We start from the raw sequence: 18,536 nt of genomic DNA, 5'->3' as shown, positions 1-18,536 counted from the left end.
GAGTCATTCACTATGTAAAAAAAAAAAGTGACGGGCAATAGTCAACATTAGTAATAGATTTCGTAACTATCACTCGGAATAGGTACTGATGAGTCATATTTGGTAATAGATTTTTATCTATCACCAATAAAATCATAGTTGACAGGTTACAACTTAACTCATCATCAACGAATGTCATAGTTTATGAGTCGTAACTGTGACGGATTTTCACATTGACTTATCACTTATGATTGAGATTGTTTTTTTTACGTTTTTTAGACACGAAAAGAGGTAAAAAAAAATATTCATCCAAGCCACTTAACATAAAAACCCATCGCATATGTCTCACAAGTTACGCTATTTTCGAACTGTTTTCAGTCATTTCCTGAGAATCAAACCCGTGACCTCGAACCCTCTTACCACCTTAGCTATCACATCATTATGATAAAAATCAGATATTTTATCTTTTTAACTTTCGTTGCCGAAATTATAGATGATAGGTCATAATTGTGACCTGTCGCTTAGTTATAGTTGATAGGTCACAGTTACGACCCATTACTGATGATTTTTTGGTCAAATTGTTGAGTAATAAATTATTTGATACTGAATTCAATGAATTATTGATTTACATATAAAATTTATCTTCATCAATAGTTGTACAAATATAAATATCTCATGCCAACGATCGCAATTTGATAGGTGAATCGGAGTGTCCTCGGTAAAACGGGCATACCTTTTATTTACGGATTCTGATTTCAACATTTTTTGGATTCTACAGACATATACAGAAAATGTTATATCAGTTGCTCACTGACTACGTCAGTTTCGGCAATTTTTTCGAGACCAAATTCGGACTGAAAGATTAAGTTCTTACCCTTTGAAGTTTCTGTACCATTTTTGAAACACGTGTTTATATAATAGTCGTCATCACTTACATCAAAGCATAGCAGAAATATATAATGATTACTATTCTGCCGAGGTGAAAAAAGAAAAATATTCATGGCATAAGTTATTGTCATACGTCATAATATTGATCTATCATTAATGAAATTATTGATGATAAAAAAATATTATCATTAATAACAAGTCACATTTTAACTCATGATCTAAAATTATCAATCACTTATAAATTTATGATTGACTGGTCATAGCTATGCTCATGTTTCTGACTGCAGCGTCAACTTCTTTTTCGTGAGTCGCTGCCACACGTGAATGAAACTTGTTACCGAGGACGAAAACCGATGGCCCATTCATTGCATTTGTCTCTTCCCGCCTGGACGCCAAGTCAACCAGCAGAGTTTGTTTTTATATTTAGAGAACCAACAAATTAAAAAATAGATATCTATTTAAAAAATTACAAAAAATAGTTGGCGCTCTTTCAACGGACGAGATGTTTAAAAAAGTAAATATATCACTCTTCTAACAGGCAGCAAGTTAAAAACTCAAAAAGAATATTGAGTTATATTGCTCTCAAAATTTAAAACACTATCAAAATAGATATGCAATTTTTTAAGAAAAATAGCGATGTAGAAGATGCTATAATTCAGCTCTCTAAATTTTTTCATACAAAAATATAATATTTATAATGAGAAAAAAGATAAATTTTATTGTATACAGTAATCTGTAATCCGCTGGAAGTGTGATATGTGCCTATTTTTGTAGTTTTTTCAAACAAACACTTAATTTTGTAATTCTTTGATTTTCGAAATATAAAAATAAAAAATTATCAACCAACAAACCGAATAGAAATGAGCCTGAAATGCATTAATGGGCCAGATGGACTTAACAGACAGAATAAACAGGCCTCGTCCTACCTCGCTTCACGTGGGCCTCCGAGAATTATAAATTATGATGATAAATTTCTTTCCTTCCCACAAAGGGGATGTAGCTCAGATGGTAGAGCGCTCGCTTAGCATGCGAGAGGTACGGGGATCGATACCCCGCATCTCCATTTTTAAGAGTTGCTTTTCTCCCTCTCTTTTGCTGGGGCTATTTTTCTTTTAACAAGTACGTCTATCGTAGCTCAACCTAACGTGGATGCACCATCTGTGTTAAGCAATGCTCGAACATAGGTGGATAGACGCTATGCTTGTTTGCCTTTTGCTGGGTTATTATTGGACACAATCTCTAGAGGACGGTGAATATAGCTCTAATCAAATTTTAAAATAACTATTAATTTTTAAAATAAAGAATAATCTTAACCTAGATGAAAGAAATACAACTACTCGAGTAAGCAGGCTAGACTATGGAGAACAAACATGTAAGCATATAATTTAAGAGTAAATTATGGAATTGAAACTTGTATGAAAGTAGATGTTAGAAGTAAATTGCAGAATAGAATGGAAGTAGGGAAAAAAGGCACCGATTTTTTCTCGAGGTATCGAAGAGTTAACACTCGTCACTAATCCTTGTTGGAGCATCCACACAATGCAAGTATTTACTAGTGATTGTCACTTCTCCATCTCTGGATTAGCGGGCATAAAAACAAGTACAAACTCTTTCCAAGGCTCTCACAAGAATTTCAAAAGCTCATCCAGCACATCTCCAATCATCATGACCGGTTAGGTGTTGCCAACCACCAAGAGTAACAAGCTAACTGATTCACTTGATCCCTATTAAGCCTAAACAACAGCTAGATATACACTTGTTACTCTTGAAGCACTAAAAAAGTCCTTAACCTTCAATTAGAGATTTGAAAATTAACTCAAGTGCTCTCCTTTGTTTCTTGATGACACTCACATTGTATGAACTCCTCTAGATTGCAAGAGAAACGAAAGAAGCCGAGTGATGGAGTATATATAGGCTAGAAGTTCAAATCTAACCGTTGCTCAACTACTCACACTTTCTGCAAACTATCTTGTTATATTACTTCTCTTCTTTATGTAAACCCAACTACATGCTTTGAGAAAAACAAAGTGGCCACCAACTCAAGTAAGACTCATGTTCACCACTATCTTAAGAAGGTTAGACAAACGTCTATCATGATATGCATCTATATGACAAGGGCATCACATAACGTTAGAAGCATCTAAAATGTTTAGCTCACTTCGCAACCAACTAAATGTGGCTTCATCTAGAAATTTAGTGAAGATATCTACCAATTGATCTTCCAACCTTACACCACTAAGAGATATGTTATTTTTAGCCATATGGTCTCTAAGAAAGTGATGACGGATATTAATGTGCTTTGTGCGAGAGTGTTGAACTAAATTATTAGCAAGTTTTACGACACTCTCATTGTCACATAGGAGTGAAACCTTTCCTAGATTTACACCAAAGTCTAATAATATTTGCTTCATATAAAATATTTGAGCACAACATGCCCTGATAGCTATATATTCAGCTTTCATGGTTGATAAGACTATAGAATTTTGCTTCTTAGAAGACCAAGAAACAAGGGACTGTCCTAGCAAGTAGCACCCACTTGAAGTACTCTTAGGATCCACACAACATCCGGTAAAGTCCGAATCTGAGTAACCCAAGAGTAGAAAACTAGCAACTTTAGAATATCATAAGCCTATGCTAGGTGTATGCTTAAGATATATTAAGATTATTTTTACGACGCTAGGATGAGATTCTTTAGGATTAGCTTGAAAATGAGTGCACATGCATACACTAAACATTATATCGGGACTAGATGCGGTGAGGTAAAGGAGAGACCCAATAATAGAATGGTAAAGCTTTTGTCAATCGATTTACCCAATTTATCCAAGTCAAGATGTTCATTGGTAGACATTAGAGTCTTGATCGGCTTGCAATCTCATTCCTAAGTTTTTTCTCTCTTGTATGGTTAGTCTTAAGAGATGATAGATTATCACATGAAGATGAGCATGATATTTCAAAAGATCATCACAAGAAGTAGATGTATTGACCTTAACTACTTCGACAGTAGACAATTCATTTAAGCTAGGATCAATAGCATCATAAGTAAGTTCAAGTTCTTGATATTTGCATTTTAAATCCATATGCTCAAGGTTTAGCTTCTTGTTACTAGCCTCAAGTGATTTGTTAGAAATAACTATTTCATCATGTTTCTTATGTAAATCATTGTACTTAGTAAGAAATTCATCATGATTAGAGCTAAGTTTGGCATTAACATTCTCAAGAGACTTAATCTTAGTCTTTTGCTTCTTGATAATAGTAGCATAGTTATTCATTAGTTTAAATAGATCACTAGGAGATAGACCATCATCATCGTTACTATTATCATCATCACTAGTCACCTTGTTACCTTTTGCCATAAGGCACATAGGTGGTGGTGAAAGTGGTGGTTCTTAATTGGTGATGGCGAGGCCCGCGAAATCATTATCTTCATCATCACTTGAATCATTGCTTGAACTTTTATCAAAGACCTATTCACCAACAATATATGCCTTGTGGTCTCCACCTTCTTGTTGAAAAATTTATTCTTTGAGGACTTGTATTGACTCTTCTTCTTATGCTTGTCCTCATCCTCACTTGCTTCAATCTTCTTGTACTTGTTCTTGTTCTTCTTGTTAGGATGAGAGCAATTATATGATATGTGGCCAAGTTTACCATAATTGTAGCACCTCTTCTTCTCACCACTACCAAACTTATCAAATTTCTTTGAAAGAAATTTGTTCTTCTTTGGATCATAGTTGCATCACTTCTTGTTGAACTTGGAGATCATCCTTTTAGTTCTTCTCATGAGAAGAAAAAGCTCAGTGTCGGAGTCATCATCATCATCTTTCTCACTTTCACTTGATGATGAAAGCTTGATCTTCTTCTTCTTGTCACTTTTTACCTTGAGAGCAAGGTTCTTCTTCGTTGAGAATTCTTCTTGATCACAAAATAAGAATATTTCAGGAGCTCTTATCTTTCCAACGGCATCAGTGATGGTCATGTATGAACTTATATAGGCTAGAGATCCAAATCTAGCCGTTTTCCCAACCATCCACACTTTCTATGAACACTGGATGATCTGTTGCACACACCATTGTACATATCGAACAATCCAGTAAGTAACCTTTTCCAAAAGCTGGTCTACCAGCTGTTTGTAGTCGTTGGCTGAAAAGCTCCGGTGTTCTTTATACCACATCACCGGACAATCTGGTAAGTTTATTTCACATGCACTGAGACACAAAGTCTGAAATGCGCTACTGTGTTGCACATCTCAACATCAGTCCATCCGATGACTTGAATTCCAATTCCTCCGAAAATCCCAACTTTCTGTTAAATGCTTCAGTGGTTATCTTATCTGAACACTAGACAATCTGGTGTACTTAACTTTAATTTTCCTCAGAAAATGTCCCTTCTATTAAATACTCCGGTGCACATATTTTCTATCACCGGATAATCCAGTAAGTTCATTCAGCTTCTGCTTAGAATAGAAAAAAGGTTCGGTGAGTATAAGTCCTTCAGCACCAGACAATCTGGTGAGAACAAAAACTCTGAGACTCATCCAATTCAATCGACTTTGAGCACTAACTTCTTGACTTCTCACCCATAGGCTTATTTGAGATACCTAGTGCTAGATTTTTGTAGGTGTGCATCCAACTAAGTCTAGACTCAACTAGATCAAGCTATAACACTTAGCCTCTCTTTATAGTAAGGTCAAAAGATTAGAAAGTAACATATATCTACTCTAAGTGTCCGTCATCACCTTGTGACACTTAGAACTAGAAAATCTTTGATTTTGACGTAAATGTCTTTTTATCATCCAATAGAAACTCATGGGGGATCAAGAAAGCCTATAAAATTATTGTGAACTAAGTTTTTTATTCCCTTCAAAACATACGTGTTAGTCATAATAATATGGTTGTCATTAATCACCCTTTGTCACCACCTAAGTTTCCATTCCTTTCGTTGGTCGTTAGGGTATGATCGAGATGCTACTTCGTTCACTCAATTGATGCTACGCCTTGCCAAATAAGAGCTGAGATTTTAGAGGAAACTGGAAGAAGACGTTACCACTTATTAATGGACGAACAAATCTAGCTGCTTGCTCTTAAGAAAGAATTTTTTTTCTTGTACTAGTTACATGCCCGTGCATTGCAATGGGAGCTAAAAATTTCTATGGACTAATTGAATGTATGTGATGTCGCCTAGAGGGGGGTGAATAGGCATTTCTTGAAAATTAAAACTTTGCAGCGGATTATAGAATCTGGATACTTTGGGGTCCAGAGGTTTTGGGCTCACTCGGATAGTCCAGTTGGAACAGGAAAAACAAAATTATGAAGAACCTAAGGAAGTCTAGTTGAATCTAGGGTCACCATAGGTTTCTAAGGATGTATGTAAGCTTTTCAACAGTTCATCTGCAGCTAGAAACACACAATCACGTAGATCGAGGCAAATTGCCCAAAATCAACTAGAATAATAAAGTAAGCAAGAAGATACGAATTTATTTCCCGAAGTTCGGATCCAATGATCCTACTTCTCCGTTGAGGTGCTCGCAAAGAGCCGGGTCTCTTTCAATCCTTATCCTCACCGAGCAATCATGAAGATCGAGTTCAGGGCTTACTCAACTTTTCTCTTCCCTTACGGAGGCGAGGATGACCTTCACTGAAAGTGCCTAGAGGGGGGGTGTCGGAGGATGAACTCCTGTCGCAGGGATCCCGAGAGACCCCTTTTTAGTGATTCGGCCAGGGGGATGATCCTGAATGAGTTCGTCGGAGAAATAAATGGAAGTGGAAAATAAATGCAACGGCCGATGGTGGGGGATGGTCGACCTAGTGCAAAGAGAAATAAATGCACCGGAGTTTAGACAGGTTCGGGCCGCACGGGGGCGTAATACCCTACTCCTGTGTGGATGCAATATCCTTCCTCGAAGGGAATCCCTCAGGGATATATTTGGTTACAAGAATATATTGTCTAACTGAGAGCTTGAGGCTCCCTTGCTCTAGCTCTGCTCAAGCTTGCTTGCGGTGTTCTTCGGATGATATCTTCGATCGTCTCGATCTGTCTTCGGATGTTTTCTCGTGTGTTCGGGTTATCTTGGTCTGTGTTCTCGATTTTTCTCTTTGGTCTCCCCTGGTCCTGTGTTGTCCATCCCTTCCTTTTATACACTCGCCGGTCACGACATACCCCAAATGGGAAAGAGGGGGCACAAGTTCCAAGACGTCACGACTGAGAAAGGCGTCATCATTCCCTCTGGGCGAAGTGACAGGGGCGGTGGAAAAACGCGGCGCGCATCCGACCATCCGTCACTGTGGATGTCCTGGCGCCGTTGAGAGGGCCCAACGGGCGGCCACAAAGGCGCCCGGCGCGCCCACCCTGTCTTGTTCTTCTGCCAGGGCAGGGTGGCCGGCGGAACGCTTTGATCCTGGCAACGTTATCCCGAGATACCCCGGATGATACGGGACGGGACCCGTGCAATTAATGGACCCACGCCCCCCTGCCAAAGCATGGCAGGGACTGACACTGCGGCGGGAGCAGTCGGGGATGTCAGGATGTCAGGCGGCGCATGACCATTAAATGCGGCCTCGGACCTCTGACTGGTTGACACCTCGTCGGCGGGCCCTTCTGGGTTGTCGGGGCATCGGGTGCTCTCGCGCAAACCTTCGGGGAACCGAGTGCTCGGGGACTGCCACGTGCAACCCCGAGTACTCTCTCCTGAACCTTCGGGGAACCGAGCGCTCGGGGGCTGCCACGTGCAGCCCCGAGCACTCTCTCCCGAGCACTTGGCTCTTCGGCCCATCGGGGGACTAGGGTACTCGGGGGCGAGCGGGCACCTCCCCGAGCACTTTCTTCCCGGTACTTGGACTCGGCGGGTCATCGGGGAACTAGGGTGCTCGGGGACCAGAGGCTGTGGCCCCGAGCACCTTCTCCCGGAACTTAGATTTTCCTCATCCTGCAGGAGGGACCTCGCGGGATGGTGACACGTGGCAGACGGCTGGCCTGGTCTCGGGACTCAGGGACCCCCGGTTCCTGATACACCGACAGTAGCCCCCGGGCCCATTGGTAGGCGATGGCACGGAGACTGCCTTTTTAGATGGACGCCACATGGCAGGCTTTCGAGAGGTGGCCTTTTTAGATCCGGGCCTCGGGTACGGCCCAGCGGGGAGACGAGTAGACGCGTGTCCACACAACTCCCGAAGGGCATGACAACCGTACGGGCGGCACACGCGGCCACCGCGCAGATCGAGGAAAATACGCCTGGCAGCCGCTGACGCCGCACGATCGGCGGGTGATTCGCCTGGCAGTTGCGCCGATCGAGGGGGCCGTCTCGCCGAGCAAACCGTTGGTCGGCAACGTTTGAACTTTGAGATATAAAAGGGGGAGGGGATCGATCCGTCCCTCTCTTTACGCCTTCCTGCAATCTTGCTCTTGCCTCCTCCGTGCTCCGAAGCCCTTAGAAACCTTCCAGGCGACCGGAGCGCTTCTCCTCCTTTCTCTCCACCACCAGAACACCTCCGCTCCTGCCGAGATGCTGAGAGTCAGAGGAGGCCGTCGCGACAAGACTCCGGACGGCATTCTGCCGGAGTCTCGTCTGAGGAATGAAGAAGCGGCGGCCAAAATTAGGAAGCTGCTGGTGCCCGAGGGGCAGGAGGGAGCCGTGGTGGTGACGCCGGCGAACTTTCCGCTGGCGACAACCGTTCCCGGGCGGATTGTTCTATTCACTTCTTTCGTGGCAGCGGGGTTGGTGTCGCCGTTCTCTACCTTCTTCCTCCAAGTTCTTGAGACCTACGGCATCCAGCTGGTGCACTTGAGCCCCAACTCTGTCGTGGTGCTGGCGGTCTTCGCGCACCTCTGCGAGATGTTCGTGGGGGTGGTGCCTTCGGCGAGGCTTCTCCGACACTTCTTCGTCTTGCGGCCGGCTGGGAAGAAGAGAGGGTACTCCACGGCGGATGTTGCGGGGTGCTGCAACCTTCGGCTACGAGACGGCTTGGGGGAGCACTACATCCCCCAGGTACTGCGCAGCAAGTGGGAGGAATGGCGACGGGACTAGTTCTTCGTCGACGTCGACCCCCACGATCGTCTTGCTCTACCAGAAGCGGCGGCGGAACCTCGGAGGTCGACGTGGGAGGTGCCGCTGCCGGAGGACGCGAGGTTGGAGCCGGTGTTCGAGCGCATCAGGCTCCTGCGCGACTCCGGGCTGACCTCGGTCATGGTGGTGGCGGACTTCTCGCGCCGTCGCCTGGCGCCCCTGCGGGAGCGGGCCCGGCCGTGCTGGTTCTACACCGGGCCTGAGGACATCACTCGGACCCAAATCGGCGCAAGCTGGGACCTGGGCCCGGCGGAGCTGAGAGGCATGACCCGAGTGATAACCGGAGTGGAAGACATGAGCCGGGCGGAACTCCCGTGGCCGGAGATGGCGCTCTGCGCCAATCCCGATCGTGTGGCGATCATGGCACGGCTGCCGGAGTTCGATGCCCAGGGGCTCGTGGACCGGCCGAGGAGCCGGAGCCCCGAGGCCTCCGAGCTCCCCGGGTTGGACGAGCTGATCAGCGAGGAGGCCACGAACAGCCCGGTGCGGGCTGGTGGCGGGGCCGCTGCGGGCAGCAGCCGCCGCACCAGAGAAGAGGGCACCGCCGACATTGCAGTGGTGGTGGCGCCGGGGGATCGGGGGAAGCGCCCCCGAGTCTATATCCCAGTGCCAGACTCCCCGCGTCTCCGGTCCTGACAGGGCTTCCAAAAACATTAAGTCCGGAGACTAGCCGGACCCTCCGGCCTCTCCAGGTACCGGAGTATCCGGTGCACACCGGAGACTCCGGTCTTTTTATCAAAAAGATTAAAAGCTAACCGAGAGTCTCTGCCGGAGTCTCCCTCGGAGACTCCGGTTAACACTAAATCACTTACCGGAGTATCCGGTGAACACCGGAGACTCCGGTCCTTTTCAATTAAAATAAACACCTAACCGAGACTCTCTGGCAGAGTCTCCCTCGGAGACTCCGATCTGTTAACCCATAAATTACCGGAGTATCCGGTCAACACCGGAGACTCCGGTTTTTTTCCAATAAAAATAAACCGTAACCGAGACTCTCTGCCGGAGTCTACCTCGGAGACTCCGGGCTAAATACTGAGTAACGGAGTATCCGGTGAACACCGGAGTATCCGGACTCAGTGAATTTTTGCCGAATAAACTCGGTGTCTGTGGGTGATTGTGTCTCTCAACTAGTTGGTTCTAAGGGATATCTTGAGCATTGAGACACTAACCAAACAATCAAATGCAACCCTCTTAATAGAGCGGCTATCCTAGACTCAATTTCAAAAATAAAAGAATTTAAATCTTATTGAGTACTCTTCGTTGATTCTCCATTTGTTTCGACGGGCGTCAAACGTCACTTATCTTTTCAACTAATGCTTAAACATGTTCATAACTTAGATAAGCATGTTAGTTCCTTAATCGTTTTGTCATCAATAAACCAAAACCCACTTAGAGGGCCTAGATGCACTTTCAAACTTCCTGAGACACTACACAAGCTTGTGTGCTCTCCGGGTGATGTCTAACCGTCTAGGAGCTCGGAGCTCCAAGAGTAAGGAACGTGAATCGATGGCTTGATGATGAACTCAAGTGCTCAAATGATGGAATTATGCTCAGTAGCACTCGACCTCACTTTCCCAACTCAACTCTCAAATCCTTGCAAGATTTAATGCGCTAGAGAAGTGGAAGGGCTCTAAAGAGGCTTTGAATGTTTTTTTTTTGAGTTGGTTCAGCAGCAAATAAAGGAGTGGTGAGGGGGTATTTAAACCTAGCCCCTAAAAACTGGTCGTTACAGTACCTTTTATACCGACCTGGAGTCTCCGAGTTCAACCCAAAAATTCTTGGTTGGCACTTGAACGCGAAATCGAAAGCCTTGATTAGAACCCCACTCAGAGATTCCAGATAGAACACCAGATCCCGGAGTATCCGGTCCAACCTGGAACTCCAGGTAAAACATCTTAACTTTAACCGAGCACCCTCTGCCGGAGCTAAGTCTGGAGACTCCAGAAAACTGGAGTATCTGGTCCAACCTATAGACTCCGAGTTAGACTAAAAACACCAAATCGAGCATCCCTGCCCAGAGCTGAGCACGGAGACTCCAGCAACCTAGAGTATCTGGGTCAGTCCGGAACATCAGGGTACAGACTCAAAACATAAAACTTTTCGGTGTTTGTGGGGTGATTTGTGTCTCTCATCTTTGGTCTAAAAGGTTACTTTTAGCACTGAGACACATTTAAGTTAATTTATATGTATCTCTCTTGATAGTACGACACACCTAAACTCAAATTCAAAAATAAATTCAATTTAAATCTGTTGAGTAACTACATGATGCTTTGCTTTTCTTTTTTAGGGACGCCAATGCCTTTTAACACTTCAATGGAACTAAAACTTATTCATAATCTCAATAAACTCTTTTATCCCTTAATCGTTTATCATCAATTATCCAAAACCCACGTAGGATGGCTAGATGCACTTTCACTAATATATTTGACTGAGTTGACACAACGAGCTACAATAACTATCTTGTACCATACAATGTTTATGTTCTATAGATCAACTTGTCCACTAATTCATCGAAGGAAAATATTATACTAAAAACATCAAAATAAAATGAGAGGATAAAACAGCTTGCCCACTTTGTTTGCAGTGATGAAGTACTAAATAAAATGTTTATTTGCTATGACACCAACACAGAATATTTTTGACCACCGATTCATAAGTTGGAGGTGTTGGTTGGCCATGCATGCTCTATTGTTATAATAATATGAAAAAAAGGAGCCCAAAATTTTGCAATACACGACAAGTTGCAACGGAGATATCCCAACCTCTACAACACCTATTGACTCAATGAGCTCGATCAAAAAGAAACAAAGATCAGACCTCAATATTTTCATCTTCTAACTCGCGATAATGACAGCAGAAACACACAAGTGCATACATACTGGTAACGTGCAGTACGAAACAGTATGAAATTGCTTACAGTAGAAGAGTTATTATCACACATGGCCAAAAAGTTTCAGTAGGAAAGTAATAAAATTGTAAATCAATGAGCAAAATATGCGACTAAAACGCAGATGATCACAGGGGATCCAACTAAAACACCAAACGCATTTCGTTGAACATCACGCCTACAGTTCACTGAGCCCCTCCACCGCATAACCGCAAACATTTTGTCGAACACACAGACACCCCCTCACCATAGTAACACGAGTGCACACCAACGCACAACCGCTAACTATAATACGACTGGAAAGGGCGAGGGGTAGAAGGCGTGAGCGCACAAACCATGGTGATGGTGAGGGCGTTGAGATAGCCGGGCCATTGAGCACGGCGGCGCGTGCGCTGGCCTTGCCTTCCACGAGCACCTGCCAACACGCATAAACCCACAACAACACAACGTCAGCAACGGAACCACTCGCCTCCCTCCGATCTTGCATGTCGGGGGAGGCCACGAGATGAGGCAAGGTGGCCCAGTGCTTGGTTACCTCATAGCTGGTGGTGGCGACGGCGTGCGATGACTGGAGGGAGGAGAGCGGGCGCAGTCCCCCAGCGTGCCGCGGCCTAGGTTCTCGCTAGAGAGGATGCAGGGGAGTAGTGTAGTGTGTCGAGGTTCTCTCGTAGGTCCTCATAGATGACGGGGTCCGAGTCATCGGAGTAGAAGTCCGCTGGTGTCGTGCACTTTAGGGTTTTGTCGCACAGGGAGGTAGGGAATTGAGGGAAGGGGGTGCAGTGATGGCGGCGGCGGCTAGGGGAACCACATAGGTGGGATTTGGGGACGCGGTTTGGAAAGGGAACCACATGGGTGAGAAGGTTGGAGGAGGCGGCAGGTTTGGTTGCACGGAGCGAGGGGAGAGGTGGGGGGAATCGGAGATGCGTTGGTGGCGGCGGGGGAATTGAGCGGGGACGGAGGGACAAAACACATTGGGTCCACCTGTCGGCGCAAGCTGAGAAGGGGAATGAGATCGGTCGAGCGGGACATACATCGAATGAAAGAAAATCGACGAACGACCTAAGAGTGGAAGAAAAACTTTGACGTGGGAGGAAGAAATGTTACTAACTTTTTAAGTAGCAGAGATACCGACCAGGGTCCATATTTCATTTACCGTCCACCAGCTAGGTAGCTGACATCCGTTCGATCCATATCCCGTAGCCTTGATTAAGTAGGGGTGATGACCTATTTCGATATTGCACCAGCATTATCGTAAATTTTCAAAAAAAAAAAAAATCATCACCATTTCGATGTTGTTTTAAATTTTGAGAGTTATGGGTGCAATGTTTATTTTTTTTAAACCTATCGTCCTCTATTTTTATAATTTTTTTAAATAGATGTTTAGATTTACATGTGGACAGTGATGCATGCCATGTGCCACGCCAAAGCCCATTGGGCCACCTCCATCAAAGCCCAAAAGCGCACGACCTCGTCATCGAGACCTTGGCGAACGAAATACAACTTTCATATGGAACAGGATCGTCTGACTTCACCTTGCTACGAGCCGTCGGATCGAAAATAGGTGGCCACATCAGCGGCATATGCTACAGTAAAAGGGACATGGTATAAAAAAAATACAATACTATTCATCTACTTACAAATCACTGTTACTCTAGCTTCGCGAGTCCGAAACAAGAGGATTTCGATCCCTTACCCCACCCAGCCGCCAAACAAGGCCAAAACCCACCACGCCGACGGCCACCGCGAGGGTTTTAGCCTCTCGCTTCCGCTTCCGATGCCGCCGCCTCGCCGCACGCTGCTCACCTCCCTCCTCCGCCTCCGCGCGTACTCCTCCGTTGCCTCTCACTACCCGCCCCCAACGACCCCTCCACCGCGCCGCCACCAGTTCGTGGCCGATCCCAGCGCCGCAGCTTCTACATCCACTAGCCGAGGCGGCATCGGCATCGGCGGCGGAGGCGGAGGCGGCGGGAACCCCTTGGACCCGACGCAGCTCCTCCGAGACGACCCGGTGGCCATCACGGCGTCGCTGTGGGTCTCCTCCTTCCGCGCCGGGCCCGCCGCCGGCCCCGCGCCGCCGTTGGCGCCCTTCCTCTCGCGCCTCGAGCTGTGGGTGCTCGCCTACCAGAAGGCGTACGCTGACGAGACCGGCTCCTACCTGCCGCGCTCCTCCATCCCGGCCTCCACGCTCGCCTCCCTCCTCGCGCTCCGCAACGCCGTCCTCGACTCCCGCTTCCGCTTCGGCAACCGCCTCACCCCCTTCCTCCAGTCCCCGCGCGCGTCCAACGCGCCGGACCCCGCCACCCTCTCCAAGCGCAAGCTCCGCGCCCTCCTCACCACCCCCGGCCCGCCTCCCTTCCAGGACCGCGTCGTGCAGGAGCTGCTGCTGCTCCTGCTCGAGCCCGTCTACGAGGCGAGATTCTCGCAGAAGTCCTTTGCCTTCCGCCCTGGCCGGTCCCCGCACGCCGCGATCCGCACCATCCGCCGCAGCTTCGCGCCATACCTCTGGTACATCAAGGGCGACCTCTCCCCGCTCCTCCACTCGCCTGATCCTGCGCTCGTGGTCGGTGCGCTCATCCGTGATGTGCGTGACAAGAAGGTTGTGGATTTGATTCGTTCGGCGCTGCTCACCCCAGTGGTGACCGCGAGGCCCGGCGATGATGCTGCGGCAAAGAAGAAGACGAAAAGGAAGTACCAGAAGAAGAAGGTGCTGCAAGAAGGGGAGCCAAAGCCTGACCCTTACTGGCTGCAGACGTTCTTTGGATTTGCACCGGAGGAGGCACAAACCCAGCCTGATTGGGGGTATTGCGGGGTGCTGAGTCCGTTGCTTGCCAATGTGTGCCTGGATGAGCTTGATAAGTGGATGGAAGAGAAGATTAAGGAGTTTTACAAGCCATCCAAGTCGGATGTTGTGGGAGGGGAGGATGGTGTTGAGCAGGGGAACACATCGTGGCCGGAGTTTGTTCCTACAAGTGGGCCTGACAAGACGAGGAAGGTGGACTACATTCGGTACGGCGGGCACTTCTTGATTGGTGTGAGGGGGCCAAGAGCCGATGCAGCAGTGCTCCGTAAGCAGCTAGTTGAATTTTGTGATCAGCGGTTCAGGATCAAACTTGATAACGAGAGCCTCCCTATTGAGCACATCACTAAAGGGATCATGTTCCTTGATCATGTGCTGTGTCGTCGAGTTGTGTACCCAACGCTGCGTTACACAGCCACCGGAGGCAAGATCATAAGTGAGAAGGGAGTTGGTACACTGCTCTCGGTGACAGCTAGTCTGAAGCAGTGCATCAAGCAGTTCCGGAAGCTCGAGTTTTTAAAAGGAGATCGTGAACCAGACCCACAACCATGCTTCCGTATGTTCCATGCCACACAAGCTCACACAAATTCTCAGATGAATAAGCTTTTACTGACGATGGCAGAGTGGTATCGCTACACTGATAACCGCAAGAAGGTGGTCAACTTCTGCTCTTACATTATAAGGGGGTCCTTGGCAAAGCTATATGCTGCCAAGTACAAACTGCGGTCCAGGGCAAAGGTCTATAAGATTGCATCAAGGAACCTTAGTCGGCCATTGAAGGATAAGAAAGGGCAGTCTCCAGAATACCACAATTTGCTGAGAATGGGCCTTGTAGACTCAATTGATGGTCTTCAGTATACAAGGATGTCGATGGTTCCTGATCCTGATTACACACCGTTACCAAGTGGATGGCGCCCAGACCATGAGAAGATTTTGCTGGAGTATATAAAGCTCACAGATCAACAGACGCTCGAAGAGCAGCAAAGCTGCATTAGGGAGGAGGGTCTTATAACACCACAGGACTACATTTCAATGCTTGTGTGGGGCTACAAGAAAAATGCAGTTTTACTACCTTCTTCAAAAGATACTGTTGTTCAAGTGTCCACCGAAGACCTGGGTTCAGATACAGATACAGATGAATTGGACGAAAAAGATCTAGGAAACGAGGGTCGTCAAGGTTTCCCAAAGGTTGCTGAAATGTCATGAGTACCGATTATTTCTGTAAACCTACCAAGGGGCCCTTGACAGGACGTTGGTGCCAATGAAGTTGCACAAAATCAACTCGCTAGCATTTTGCTGGCTGTTTAGTAATGGCCCAGGCATATGGCTGCTTACTGCTCAAGGAGATGACAACAGCGCAGCTCCATCTGTCAACAATGTTTCTTCATGCCAGGGCCATGCTGGATACTGGCCATGGTGCCAAAACATGAGCTTCAACCCAGCATGGAATTTCAGGGAACCAGTGAAGATCCCATTTCGAGTCAAACTGTGCATCTGCATGCAGAGCCAGCTGCTCAAATATCAGGCCTGATACTTAGTAATATTACCAAGCCTATTTATACATTTTGACAGTTACATCGAAACACTTTGTGTACACATTCTGTCCAGGCGTCCTGCTTGTGCAAACTGTCATCTGTACAATCTTTTATCAGAAGCAGAGCTCCCAAATTTTCTACAAAGAGGATGATAAGCCTAATATTCATTACATTGCAAGCCTTAAGACCCTAAATTTCTCAGATCTAATTCGATTGTGTTTGGTTGTTTACTGGTGCTTATGTTTTTGTTAGTTGCTTGTGATTAATGGAAGTGCTCTAATCAACAGTTAGCTTTCTGTAATTGAGCTATAATTTCTTTACTCGAGTGTATTGTTTGCTGAATGGTTCAGCAAATAACACTATTCTAAGATTATGCCTGTTAACAGCCATGTTTGAATTTGCTGGACATGTTTTTTTTAGAACAAAATTTGCTGAACTGGACATGTTTTTATTTGCTTTCCATTGGACACTTGAAGTGCAGGGCGCAAGATCCTCAATTCCTCAGGAAAGAAAAACAGAGTGATTAGCTTCCATTTTTACATTAGGAAATACTGCTGATTTGGTGATAGGGTGTTTCATTTACCATATGAAAACCAAAAGATAAGCTTCTGACACATATTTGGACCCTGTTGTAAGCACTGTGTTATCAAGCAGAGTATATTCTATTTTCCTAATTCTTTTCTTCATTATCACTTGTCATGCGCACAATGGCTCATTGCCGTTATGTATCACTACAAGAAATGTTTTCCATTGGAGTGGAGATGGAAGTGATGGTTGTAGTTGTAGCACAATAGCTGCAAACACTATGTTCCATTGCTCTTTGGAGTCATCTTTCTTGTATACATTACTGTTATAATCCTTTTGCTTATACCCATTATTACATCCTTCTCAGTTTTGGGGGCAACTTTTGTGTTATTGAGAGTATCTGTTGCAATCAGCACTGAGCTGGGCCTTGTTTTGAGTGTGCTCTAAATATCACTAGGAAAGAGCATGAGAACTCTAGTAGAAGTGTGAGTCAACGCACAGGATGTTGTACAGCTAATATTAAATCTGCCTGTGCAATGTATAAGGTATGTCTTCTTGCCATGTATACTCGTCATACATCCATGAGCCCTCTACTCGACCTTGCCCTTTGTTGAGAATGGCATGATCTACAAATTGGATATGCAGAATTGTAGTAAACAACATGTATCGGCACTTTAGCAGTGTTGAGTGATGATTTATGTTATCTGATATGTGCAGTTCTCACTTGTCGAGTCTTCCTTCTATTGTTGTTAACATGCACAGTGCAAAGGATATTTTTCTGAATAAACAATGACCTCCATGAACAACATAATATCCTCTTCCCATGGTGACGACAACAACAACAACAAAGCCTTTTAGTCCCACAAGTTAGGGTAGACTAGAGATGAAATCCACAAGATCTAACAAAAAAGATGATGAGAAAAATAAAAAGGTACTAGTAATAGTAAACATCATCTTCCCATGGTGAATTATAATAAAATAGTTTGGGGTTATACATCTTCGGGGTTTGATTATGTATCTTAATTGTGTACATAATTAGCTGGGGGTATGTTCTGTTAATGTATATCTGGTGGTAAACATGTCTTTAGTAGTGTAGTTTGGTGTCTTGAGCTCCATGTTTCTGGATAGTGTCCAAAAATTCTCGTGGAAACAAAAAATTGGATGCATGTACAACAACACCAGCCTGTTCTAAGCAAGTTGGAGGAGCCTAGAGATGAAACTCACAAGATCCAACTAAAAAAATAATGAGAAAACAATAATAATAATAAAGATACTAGTAATAGTAAAAAAAAAGTAATAACGGTACAAGAAGACTGATGCATAAGTTATGTTTCTGGCACGTGGATTGCCAACATCCATGGATAGTACTTTGGGGATATTAAAAAAAATTAGATGCCTGTATTTCATGGAAAATGGGCTTGTTTAACAATTCCCTTTTTGTCTTGTTCTACATTATAAGCTACAGGTGACTGGTACCGGCATACTAACTTGTGCTTCCTGTTACTTGTCCACATTATTTCTGGTTTCTTTTTCTACCATACTATCCTAGTTTCGTATCAAAATCTGCCTAACATTGATTACAACCTCGACTTTGAGATCTAAATGGAAGTATGGATCTTGACGTGAAACTTGGGTCCCATGGAGCGCACTGAGGTATGCCAATCATTTATCTTCACTAGTCTTCTGTTATGCCAATCGATATGGTAGACATGAAGTCTCTCAACAGTTGGTATGATATTGTTTCCCACTATAGGCCGACGAGAGGCACTTGTGATTACTTTTATTCAGTTCCTAGAAAAATCTCTTATAGGTTAGAGTCTGAACCAGGTTTTCTGATATATAGTGATATAACACAACAGTGCTGTG

The 18,536-nt window shown here is 45.2% G+C and overlaps 1 protein-coding gene and 1 non-coding gene across 2 annotated transcripts; both read left to right on the top strand.

Annotated features, from left to right (window-relative positions):
- The first annotated feature begins 1,857 nt into the window (after nt 1-1,857).
- TRNAA-AGC (transfer RNA alanine (anticodon AGC)) lies at nt 1,858-1,930 on the top strand. Its single transcript has one exon. It is a non-coding gene; the product is annotated as a tRNA-Ala (tRNA).
- Nucleotides 1,931-13,495: 11,565 nt separating this feature from the next.
- On the top strand, nt 13,496-16,289 carry LOC133907801 (nuclear intron maturase 2, mitochondrial-like). The gene has a single exon (XM_062349892.1). The coding sequence runs from the start codon at nt 13,588-13,590 to the stop codon at nt 15,814-15,816; it is 2,229 nt and encodes a 742-aa protein (XP_062205876.1). The 5' UTR covers nt 13,496-13,587; the 3' UTR covers nt 15,817-16,289.
- The last annotated feature ends 2,247 nt before the right edge of the window (nt 16,290-18,536 follow it).

The sequence above is a fragment of the Phragmites australis genome, chromosome 24, assembly GCF_958298935.1.
Source record: "Phragmites australis chromosome 24, lpPhrAust1.1, whole genome shotgun sequence".
Taxonomy (NCBI): domain Eukaryota; kingdom Viridiplantae; phylum Streptophyta; class Magnoliopsida; order Poales; family Poaceae; genus Phragmites; species Phragmites australis.
The sequence above is the reverse complement of the archived record's forward strand: the minus strand, read 5'-3'. Positions and strand labels throughout refer to the sequence as shown.